At 52.0% G+C, this 12,058-nt stretch overlaps 1 protein-coding gene across 1 annotated transcript; it reads left to right on the forward strand.

Annotated features, from left to right (window-relative positions):
- The first annotated feature begins 6,227 nt into the window (after positions 1-6,227).
- Positions 6,228-10,224, forward strand: LOC119317385 (mechanosensitive ion channel protein 6-like). The gene is made up of 5 exons (XM_037591831.1): positions 6,228-8,374; positions 8,775-8,898; positions 9,000-9,293; positions 9,385-9,587; positions 9,727-10,224. Exons 1-5 carry the CDS (start codon positions 6,444-6,446, stop codon positions 10,007-10,009), a joined length of 2,835 nt encoding a protein of 944 aa, XP_037447728.1. The 5' UTR covers positions 6,228-6,443; the 3' UTR covers positions 10,010-10,224.
- Positions 10,225-12,058: the final 1,834 nt, after the last annotated feature.

Here is a 12,058-nt window from a genome sequence, read left to right on the forward strand (position 1 = left end):
TCCTTGTTCCCTAGGGCCTCTCTTTACGCCAAATGCATTATCGGTTCCGATCATACCCCCTTAATTCTTGACGATGGTTCCATTAGCCTCAGGCCTCCGGCTAGATTTCAATTTGACGCCTCCTGGTTGGCTGTGGATGGCTTTGTCGATATGGTTGCGGTGAAGATCTCCCTTTCTCTATCATCCAATGCTCGCTCCTTTGGGCCTTTGGATGATTGGCATTCGTGTTCCTATAACCTGCGTAAATTCCTCAGAGGTTGGTCTCGTAATCGTGCGGCGGAGGATCGTCGCACCAAATCTTTCCTCGAAGACCAGATCTTGTCGCTGGATCGCGCGGCTGATTCTATTGGGCTCTCTGACGATGGTTGAGCGGTTCGTTATAATCTGGAGGCTGCTTTAATACAGTTACACCATCAGGCTGAGATTTATTGGCGTCAACGGGGTACTCTAAACTGGACTCTAAAAGGCGACTCCCCTACGGCGTATTTCTTTGCGATCGCGAACGGCACGCGTAGACGATGTGGTATTAATAGCCTGCTCATTAATGGTGTGCGATCTTCGGAGCAGTCTGTTATTATGGCTCATGTGGTGGATTTCTTCTCTTCGTTGTTGGGGGCTAAACCTCCATCGGGCTTCTCCATTTCTCCCTCCCTTTGGAACTTAGGTCTTAAAATCTCACCCGAGGAGAATGCCACTTTGATGATCCCTCTTTCTGATCAGGAAATTTGGGATGTTGTTAACACTGCCAATCCTAATGCTGCTTCTGGGCCAGACGGCTTCTCTATTCCTTTCTTTCGAAAATTCTGGCCCCAGTTGAAACAGCTGGTTTGTAATGTTATCCAGGGCTTCTGTCTTGGTACTGTCGATATCTCCCGCCTGAACTATACAGTGATAACCCTGATCCCCAAGGTTAAGGGTGCTGATGTTATTTCCCAATTTCGACCTATTGCTTTGATTAACAACTTCGCCAAATTCCCGGCTAAAGGCTTTGCGAATCGCTTGTCGCCGGTTGCTCATAGAGTTATTAGTCCTTATCAATCTGCTTTCATCAAAGGGCGTTTCATCCTTGATGGTATCCTATCCCTTCATGAGATTGTTCACGACCTTCACGCTCGGAGAGCTAAAGCGGTTATCCTTAAGCTAGACTTTGAGAAAGCCTATGACTCCGTTAGCTGGCCCTTCCTCAAGCAGGTCCTTCTTGCTAAAGGTTTCGACGGTGCTTATGTTCATCGTATCATGCAGTTGGTCTCGGGTGGCCATACTGCCGTTTCGGTTAATGGTTTTGTTAGCAATTTCTTCGCCAATGGTAGGGGCCTTCGCTAAGGGGATCCTGCTTCCCCTGTTCTTTTTAATTTTGTGGCCGACGCCTTCTCGTTCATGCTTTTCAGGGCGGCCCGTTGTGGTCACATTGCTCCTGTGGTCTCTCATTTACTTCCGGAGGGTGTTTCCCACTTGCAATATGCAGATGATACATTTATCTTGGTGGAGCTGGATGACACCTGCATTGCCAATCTTAAATTCATCATGTTGTGTTTCGAAGCTGTTTCGGGTCTTAAGATTAATTTCGCTAAAAGTGAGGTCCCGGTGACGGGTGTGGATGAGGCGGAAGCCTTGCGGGTTGCCAGGCTTCTGAACTGTTCTTTGGGTTCCTTTCCCTTTAAATATCTAGGCCTTCCTATCTCTCCTGGCGTGCTCTATGCTAAAGATTTCGCTCCGGCGGTCGCTAAAGTGGGGAACAGGGTGCTCCCTTGGAGAGGCAGATATAATACCAATGCTGGCAAAGTTGCTCTAATTAACTCCTGCTTATCCTCTCTCCCCATGTTTCTTATGGGCTTCTATCTTCTTACGGATGTCGTGCATGCTCGCTTTGACAAACATAGGGGAGCCTTCTACTGGAATTCTGCGGATAACAAACGGAAATATAGGCTGGTCAAGTGGCAGCATATGTGTAAGCCTAAAAACCGTGGGGGGTTAGGTATTATTAATACTCGGGTGATGAACATTTGTTTGCTTATCAAGTGCTGGTGGAAAATTTTAACTAGTGGGGCTGACTCGCTTTGGTTCTCGATTCTTAAGGCTAAATACTTCCCACATTCCAACCCGCTGTTTGCCACTGTGAGGCGCGGCTCTCAATTTTGGAAATTCCTTGTCAAAGTCAGACCTATTTTCCTGGAACATGTTAAATTTAATGTTGGTAATGGGATGGCAGTCCGCTTTTGGTTGGACTGGTGGTCGGGGGATGCCCCCCTCGCTGAGAGTTTTCCGGTTTTGTTCTCTTACTGTCCTAATCCGGGTATCTCCATCACGGAGGTGGCGGCTAATAACTGGGATCTGGCCTTTCGTCGGGCCCTGTCTCCTGAAGAGTTGGAAGATTGGCAAAGTCTCTCTGCCCTCTTCCCCGTGCTCTCGGAGTCGGCCGATTCTGTAGTCTGGCCTCATTCGGCCTCAGGTAGATTTACGGTCAAGTCGCTTTATTCTAGACTTATTAGTGGTACTCCTTCGACCATATTCTCTTGTGTTTGGAAGTCCAAAGTTCCTCCTAAGATTAAAATTTTCCTTTGGCAAGCCTTTCGTGGTCGCCTGTCGGCTGCTAACCAGATTAAAAAGCGCAATGGGCCTGGCTCGGATTTCTGTCATCTATGTGGGGCCTTGGAGAACTCTGATCACATCTTTTTCAATTGCGTGCTGGCCAAGCTGGTTTGGTGCTGTGTCAGATCTTGGCTTCAGGTCTCTTGGAACCCCTCCTCTTTCTCCGATATTCGAACCCTAGCCAAAGCTTTGGTTGGGGTCACCAAGAGGGTGTTTTGGGTTGGCCTGGGTGTCTTATGTTGGGCTCTGTGGACCATTAGGAACAAATTTACTATTGAGCATATCTTCCCATCTAAGCCTGCTGACGTTCTTTTCAAATCATGTATATTATTGCAGCAGTGGAGATCATTGACTAAGGAGGTTGATCGGGATGCCCTGGACCTGCTCATCGACAAAATCCGGGCTTCGTCATCTCACATCTCCGGACGGGATCCTGTCGTCTAATCCTGGTGGTGCTGTTTGCGGAGTTTAGGTCTCACTCCTTTCCGGCCTGCGCGCCGTGTATGGCAGTTGCCTGTATCCATCCTTCCTTGACTACTCTTATATACTTTTCGTTCCGTGCGCTGTGTGCGTTCTCCTCGTTAACTGGTCTCTTTCCTGTTTGGTCTCGTAACGCTGCCATGTGGCTTTATTTATAAAGTCGGGCTCTGGCCTTTTCTCTAAACAGCACACACAAATAATTCCGCATGCGACCCAATTATTACGTTAAAAAATTATTCCCGCGTGCCATCCGAGTGCCTGTCCCCAGTGGTCGACATGGAGAGGACGACGGCGAGACCCCAAGGACAAGAGAGACGGAGGAAGCCTCTCCTGAAAACAGCAGCCTCGTCGTGCATGGGCACGTCCCCATCGCCCGGAAACGCAAAGGTCCAAAACCTCCCCCGACGATCCCCGCTGAAGCACGCGACAGACCGCCTGCCCAATCCGGCCCACACAGCTGTCCGCCCCTCCAGCAAAAACCATCATTTCGCCGGAGCCGGAGCCGTGGCCGGGCACTCAAGCAAGCAAGCCAGCCAATCCAGGCTGCCCGCAGCCCGCTGCCGCGTCGCCCCACCCCAGCCCGGCCGGTATGAAACGGGGCGCGGGCGCGACAACGCCGGCACAGCCGTAGCCGTCTCGTAGACCGTGGTCGTACCCACCTGCCCGCCGGGCCCCGTCCCCGTCCCGCGTACTGGTGCCCATACCATACGCCGGTGTCTCGATCTGCGCAGCCCAAGAAACGCAGACGTAGTCCTCCTACGTGCATGACTGGTTACCTGGCGTGCCGTACCGTTCCCCGCAAGAACCGGCCGTCGCGCCAGGCCGGCCCCGCCGCGTGCGCATGCTACAGGATCCAGGCTCGACACAGCGCGGCACAGGTGTGCCTCGCCGGCGCACTCGTGAGGGTTCTGTTCGTACACGTTGCGCTCTTTTCCCCGGGGAGCGGGTGATAGCGGAGCATTCTTTTTACCGGCGCATCAATGCCTACAGCTAGAGGAGTAGGAGCAGAGCGGGTGATCTCTGACCTTATCTTCGAGTAGACGCGCGGCGTAGTCACGTAAAGAGATGCGCTTTCATTCACTAGTGTCACTAGTCAAACGGCTCGGTATAAAGGGAGGACACACATGAATGAGATGACGTTAGACCAAGGAAAAAAGGTGAATGACCTGTCCTGCACGCACCACAATCGAGTCCACGAATCCACCAATCTTTGGTTCATGATGATGATCCAAACCGCAACTAAACCTAGGATACACAAAGGGTTCCCAGCTCCTTCTCGTGTCAGCTCCACGCCGCGACTCCAAAAAGTTGGGAATCATCTCGTCTCATCTCATGGGGGGCGGGTTGCCTGCTCTAAAGCCCCAGCCTACTACGCTTAGACTGAAACAAAACAGCCGGAGGTCCACACTATAGGTGGTACTTACTCCGTATGTGGTACCTCCACTCGCCTGGCTCAGATGCTACCCAGGCAATGAATCACCGTACCCCTGATCTCCTCCGGCTTGCAGTTTGTTTGTGCCTGATAAAACAACTATGGATGTACAGTACGTTACCACTGTTGCCCGTCATCCACGGGCTTAATGATTGCCATCTAATTGGGAGATTTCGTGTCGTGTAAGGCTGGAGCCGACTCCTCCAGGTAAAGCTAAGTAAGGAAGGAAACAGTACATGACCAAACATGCAGTGACAATCAATGAAATTGTAGTACAAATAATGCGTGTACAAACATAGATGGGCACAGTATAGGAACTTGCTGGGCGGGACCCCACGACCTCGCATGTAGTAGTAGAGGAGCCATCGCCTTGTCTAGTCACGCTGGCTAAATCAATACCCCCCGACTTGCATGAAGTAGGACCATCACCCGGTCTCATCCTGTAGCTGCACCCTACATACAGAAAGATAAGCCCTCTCTACCCGGCGGCCTTCCCTCCAAATCCAGCTTATCCACGCCCACCGGGACCGCCATTTCCTCGAGCTCCCCTCTCTTGGTTCTGCAAAACAAGCTCGCCGCCGGCCCGGCCCGTCTCGTCCCCGCCTTCCACCGCACGTACTCATCATAAACTCGGCAAAACATTTTCTCTGTCTTTAGAAAACAGCCTGAACGCTTTGCACATTACAGCACGATTTTCTCTCTATTCCCCCAAACTTTTGCCTACCGTGGGTTTTTTCTTTTGAGGGAATGCCTAATGTGCGTGGGGGCGCTACCGATTATTGGTGTGGCATCATGATTGATTGGCACTCCATCATGGCATGGCCCATCTGAACCAAGCCCGCTAATGGCCAAACCATCACACGTCAAGGTCGATCTCGTTATGCAACCAACAACGGTGGCACCCATGTGAAGAATTTACGTTTCGGTTCTCCAGACCTCCTCCGACCAGACAGAGAAGCGGGATGGGTCCCCTCGTCCCCGCCGAGGCCGACGGACGTCGAGCCGACCTCCTGTGCCGTCCGTCCACTCTGTTATTCCATCGTCTCCATGATCATCAGTCCGTCCAAATCACGAGATTAGGACGGTAACGTAGTGGGATTACCGGTGGCGTGCCGCGCTTGGGCCTCCGGGGCGGGATACGACCGGTGACGGGGCCGAAAGCAGGGGTCACATGCCAAGCATGCATGCACAATGCTTTGCATCGATGGTGCCAATCTTTTTCCACGGGGTCGATCCATCCTTAAACATGGCCGGCAGGCACGACCCGAGATCGGCACGGGCGACGCCGATCGCGGCGATGGCAACACCCGCTCCGGCTCACATTGGGCGTCTACTGCGTGGATACGGTGTACTGCCGTACATTGTCGCGTCACGCCTTACTTTACGCCTAGAATACCGTACTGTGGGCTGTGGTATGGTATACAGGAGTACACGATATTTCTCTTCTCGTCTCTTTCACCGTGGTCGACGCTCGACAGGTTAATTCACTACCGAAAAATGCTGACGCGCCCCCACTTCCGCGCCGCAAATCTCGGACGTGACGGTCGAGGCCTCCCCCGCGCACCCAAATCTCAGTTTAGCAGCAGGAAATCCGCTTGTTTAATCCCTTCCCGTCCAAATCCCAGCCAAGAGCGCGCCACGTACCGGCGCTCGGCGTGATGCGGTGTGCGCTGGCTCATGACGGGCGCCGGCCGCTGCCTACAAGTAGCGGGGGCGGGGCGCGAGGCCCAAGGCAAGGCAGAGAGCGGCGAAAAGGTTCGCCAAGTGTTGTCAGCTTTGCGCCGCTCCACGTTGTTCCCGAACCCTCTCCGTCCCGGGGCCCTAGACTTGCAACGCTCGCCTCGAGCGAGCGATTGATTTTCGCTGAAAGGGTGAGAGGTGGGAGGGAGCGGGCCGCTCGTGTGCGTCTGGGGGCGTCTGTGGTGCGCGTTGGTCGGCGGCGATGGACCAGGTGCAGCGGAAGAGCAGCCTGAGGTCCTACGGCTCGGCCAGGTCGCTGTCGGGGTCGGACGAGCAGCCCGGCCTCGGCGAGCGGCGGGAGGTCGTGCTCAAGATCGACGGCAACGGGAACGGCCCCGCGCCATTCGCCGTCCCCGTCGGCGGGGCGGCGGGGAATGCCGGCTCCGGCTCCAACGCCGGAGCCAAGCCGACGGCGGGCAGGACGCTGTCCACCGCCGCCAGCTCGCCCACCAAGGGCTGGGACGACGGGAGCTACGACTTCTGGAAGAACGAGGGCGGCGGGAAAGGGGGAGCCCCCGCGCCCCGCGTCGAGGACTTCAGCTTCAAGAACCGGCCGGCGCAGCCGCCCACGTCACCGCAGGTATCGTCCCCTTCGTTCTCGCCCAAGCAGCAGGCGAGCGCCCCGGTGGAGGTCGCCGAGGACCCGCCCACGCGCCTCATCGGGAACTTCCTCCGGAAGCAGAAGGCGGCCGGGGCCGAGCTGTCGCTCGACCTCGACCTGGAGATGGACGACATCGGGAGGTCGTCACACCCGTCCTTATCCAACTCCCGAGAGCGGGAGACGCCGCGCGTGTCCTTCAAGAACCGCCAGTCGTCCTCGTCCTCTTCATCCGATTCCGACACCGCCGGCGGCCGTAGGCGCGCCGGCGATGACGGTATACGCAACACCTCCACCTCCACTCCAGCGGGGAAGGGCCCATTAATGCGAGCCAAGACGCGCTCCCGGCTCATGGACCCGCCACCACAGTCACCCATGGCGCCGCCTGCCGTCGACGAGGAGCAGCGCAAGTCCTCTGCCATGCGACCTCCCAAGTCCGGCCAGTTCCCTTCAGGGCGTATGACCGGCAAATCCGGCCAGTCTCCTTCCGGGCGCAAGTCGGGCGGCATCGGCAAGTCGGGCCCCATGGAGGAGGAGGAGGACGATCCGTTCATAGACGACGACATCCCTGACGACTTCAAGCGCGGGAAGCTGGACGCCCTCACCATACTGCAGTGGGTCGGCCTGGTGCTCATCATCGGGGCATTGGTGTGCAGCCTCACGATAAAGCCCTTGTCCCGGAAGAAGGTCTGGGAGCTGCACCTCTGGAAGTGGGAGCTCCTCGTGTTCGTGCTCATCTGCGGCCGCCTCGTCTCCGGCTGGGTCATCCGGATCGCGGTGTTCTGCGTGGAGCGCAACTTCGTGCTGCGGAAGCGCGTGCTCTACTTCGTGTACGGCGTGCGCGGCGCCGTGCAGAACGCGCTCTGGCTCGGCCTGGTGCTCGCGTCGTGGCACTTCTTGTTCGACGAGAACGTCCAGACAAACACGGCGGTGCTGCCCTACGTGACAAAGGTGCTCTTCTGCTTCCTCGTCGCCACGCTCATCCGCCTCGTCAAGACGCTGCTGCTCAAGGTGCTGGCCTCGTCCTTCCATGTCTCCACGTACTTTGATCGGATTCAAGAGGCATTGTTCAACCAGTATGTCATCGAGACACTCTCTGGGCCGCCACTGGTTGACGAGGACTACGTGCTTGCTGAGGTGCGTGAGCTGCAACGGGCAGGCGCAACCATCCCGAAAGAGCTGCGTGCCGCCTTGCCAGCCAAGAATCTTTCGGGGCAAAAGAGCATCCGGATCTCGGGTTTAATCTCTAAGGGAGACCAATCAAGCAGGCAGCTGTCAAAGGAGAAGAAACAGCGTGAGATTGACGAAGGGATCACCATTGACAAGCTCCACAGGCTCAATCAGAAAAACGTCTCGGCATGGAACATGAAGAGGCTGATGAAGATTGTTCGTTTTGGGACGCTCACCACAATGGACGAGCAGATTCAGCAGGCAACAGGAGAGGGCGATGAGTCTGCGACACAGATTCGCAGTGAATATGAGGCGCAGCTGGCCGCCAAGAAGATCTTCCATAATGTGGCGAAACCTGGATCCAAGTAAGCATTTTTTGTTGTTATCTTAGATAAGCGTCCTCATCTTTTACTTTGCGAGTTAAATCATTTTAGATAGATAACTGTACTTCATCTGCCATGTAGAAATTTTGAGCTCATGAGGTACACCTGTAGTATAATTAGTAGTTCTGTTAATTTCATAAATATCATGCTAAAAAAATCATGCTTACTGTTAAGACTTGTAGTGCACTGCTGTGTTCACTGTTAATCACTGAAGTGGACATGTTGCAGAACTTTTTTTTGGCGGGTGCCATGTTGCAAAATTTTACAAGAATACTTGCCCTTTGCCCTCAGCCCCCACTTCAATATTTCAAATGTGGTAGTTCTAAGAATAGTGGCAATTTACTGATTCAGATTCTTGATGGCAAATGTATGAATAATGCAGATACATATACTTGGCAGACATGATGCGCTTCATGAGGCAGGAGGAAGCCATCAAAGCTATGCATCTTTTTGAAGGAGCACAGGAGCACTGCAGGGTCAGCAAGAGGTCTCTGAAGAACTGGGTGGTAATGATCTTATTACCCTACTATCTAAGTTGCATAGAGTTATCATTGGTTTCTGACGTCAAGATGCCTTTTCTAACATGGTCATATGGTTTCTTCTGTAGGTTAATGCATTTAGAGAGCGCAAAGCTCTTGCCCTAACACTTAACGATACAAAAACTGCAGTTAACAAGCTCAACCAGATGTGCAATGTCGTTGTTGGCCTCATAGTGTCTGCTCTCTGGCTTCTTATTTTGGGCATAGCGACGACACATTTCTTTGTCTTCATCAGTTCACAGCTTCTTGTGGCAGTTTTTGTGTTCGGGAATACTATGAAGACAATTTTTGAGGCAATTATTTTCTTATTCGTGATGCATCCTTTCGATGTTGGTGACCGCTGTGAGATTGAAGAAGTTCAGGTAACAAAAATATCTTCTCGGTGCTCCTTGTTTGTTTAATAGGATAATACCTTGCGTTCTTTGACTGACGTTTTAAGCACTTGAATTTCAGGTTGTTGTGGAGGAAATGAATATCATGACGACAGTCTTCCTACGTTATGATAACCTGAAGATCTATTATCCGAACAGTGTGCTGGCCACCAAGCCGATTTTTAATTTCTACAGGAGTCCTGATATGGGAGAGGGAATTGACTTCTCTATTCATGTTGCCACGCCGGTGGAACAACTAGCTCTCATGAAGGAAAGAATACTACGGTGCGTACCGGTGCTTCTGTTATCTCAGTTTCATATTGACAATATAGATGTAAACATAAGCATATGAAGTTTGTAGTGCCATTTGCTGCTGATATTACCACATCAAACTAATAGTTGCTTTTCTTCACTTGTGGCCCAGTTACATTGACGGTAAGAAGGAGCATTGGTACCCTGGTGCGATGGTTGTCCTCCGAGATGTAGATGACACCAACAAGCTAAAGGTGTCCATATGGCTCCGGCACACGCTCAACTTCCAGGACATGGGGATGAGGTTCGTGAGGAGGGAACTGGTGCTCCAGGAGATGATCAGAGTGCTCAAGGACCTCGACATCGAGTACCGGATGCTGCCGCTGGACGTGAACGTGCGGAACGTGCCCCCTCTTCAGTCCACAAGGATGCCGACGACATGGAGCTATGCCTGAAGCGGCGAACGCGAGGGCCAGAAGATACAGCAGTAGCAACTATAGCGGATAGCCATTAGCTGTTAGTGTGCCTGCTGTGATGAGTGTGTTGTGTAGTATAAAAAGCTTTGGTGCACTTGGTGATAGGCAATGCAGATAGTGGCCATTTGAAATGTTGAAAGCGGCCTGCCGTTGCCGCTGAAACTTTTGTTGAAAGCACGCTGCTGCTTGGCCCAGCTCTGAATATCTTCTGGTGATGGAACGAGACGGCAGCTCCAGCCGTCTCCTCCACGCGCGGTAGGCCAGCGTCGAGCGGAAACACGACGCCGTTTCGCCTCTTGACCCGGCAATTCTGACGCCGACTGCTCATGGCGAACGGTGCGAGCGCGACGGAGTAAGAAGAGCACAACCGCGCTGGTGTGAAGTCGCATTCGTGGGCGTTGCGGTGGGTCGTCTTCTGAAGCATCTTACGCAAGGGCACGCCTCGGCCCGTGCCCCAGTCTGGTGGTGCCCACGAAGCACCGCCCATGGAGGCTGCCGATGCCAGTGTTTGTAAGAGCGACTGGTCTGGTGGTGTTCGAGCAGGGGAGAAATGTGGATGTGGGTTTTCAAGCCGGAGCTTGAGAGCATTGAGGGCCTATTGGCTATTGATGCTGAGCTTTGCTGTCGTAGGGCCTCTCTGCTAGCTGAACTCAATAAAATCCTCACGAACGAAGAGTGAACTCAACGAAATCCTCACGAACGAAGAGTTGTTTTGGCTCCAACAATCTAGTGAAGGCTGGTTGCTTAAAGGGGATCAGATATTATCATCGCATCGCTAATGGTAGGAAGCGTAAAAACACGACCCATTCTTTTTCTGATGGTGAGGTGACGATTGAGGGCACCGAAAACCTTCTGAATTATGCTACCTCCCATCACAAGGGACCTCTTTGGGCCCGCCCCCAGAAACCTTTTCCACCCTTTCCCTAAAACATGGGGACAGCATGACAAACTTAACGATGATGATAATGAGTTTCTAACTCGGCCCTCTTCTGAGGAAGAAGTAAAAGTGGCTCTGTTTGAGATGGATAGTAATAGAGCTCCTAGGCTGGTAATATTCCCGTGGAGTTTTACAAAAGTTGTGGGGATTTCGTTAATACTGATATCATGCGTCTCTTCAAGGCTTTCCACGCGGGTACTCTGGATGTAGCGCGTCTGAATTATGGTTTGATTACCTTGATCCCGAAGCTGTCACGAGCAAAAAAAAAATCCAATAAAATCCATCCTATCTACCTTCTTCGCTGCCCTATAAGCTGATCATCAAAACTCTTAACAATCGGGTAGCTGCCTATTATGATAAGTTGGTTAGTTGTCACCAAAATGCTTTTATAAAAAATAAATATATTATGGACGGGATCCCGACCTTGCACGAGCCTTCACCACACTCATGTTAAGAAGAAAGTGGGCATAGTTCTTAAGCTTGATTTTGAAAAGGTTTGCGATGAGATCAATTGGGTCTTTTTTGCTAGAATGCTAGAAGTTGAGGGGCTTTAATGATACCTCGTGTGAATGGATTTGTAAAAGGGACTGTCTAGGGCACATCTAGATATGCCTTAGTTATTGCACATCTAAGTGCTTAATTAAACTAGAAAGAAAAAGGGCAAAAGACAAAAGAAAATTCTTACACGAATCTTAGTGTAAAATCAATGATATAGGATTTAGATGTGCAATACTTATAGTACATCTAGATGTGCTTTAGCAAAACTGTTTGTAAAATTCTTCACAATGGTATAAGACGGGCCCTTACTTTCAGAGCCACAAGGGGATCCATCAAGGAGATCCCCTGTCTCCTTTTCTATTTAATCTTGCTGCTGGAAGTTTGTCTAGAATGATTTTCAGTGCCCAGAAAGAGAAGTTGCTATCAGGCTTAGCCCCTGATTCCATTAGTGGTGGTGTGCTTGTTATGCAATACCGTCCTTTGCTTTGAGCATGACCCCTCGGTGGCTGTTAACCTAAAACTGTTGTTATATCTGTTCGAGCTTATGTCAGGATTGAAGATCAGCTACCTAAAAAGTTAAATCCTCTGTATGT

Source organism: Triticum dicoccoides, chromosome 6A (genome assembly GCF_002162155.2).
Source record: "Triticum dicoccoides isolate Atlit2015 ecotype Zavitan chromosome 6A, WEW_v2.0, whole genome shotgun sequence".
In the NCBI taxonomy this organism is placed as follows: Eukaryota; Viridiplantae; Streptophyta; class Magnoliopsida; order Poales; family Poaceae; genus Triticum; species Triticum dicoccoides.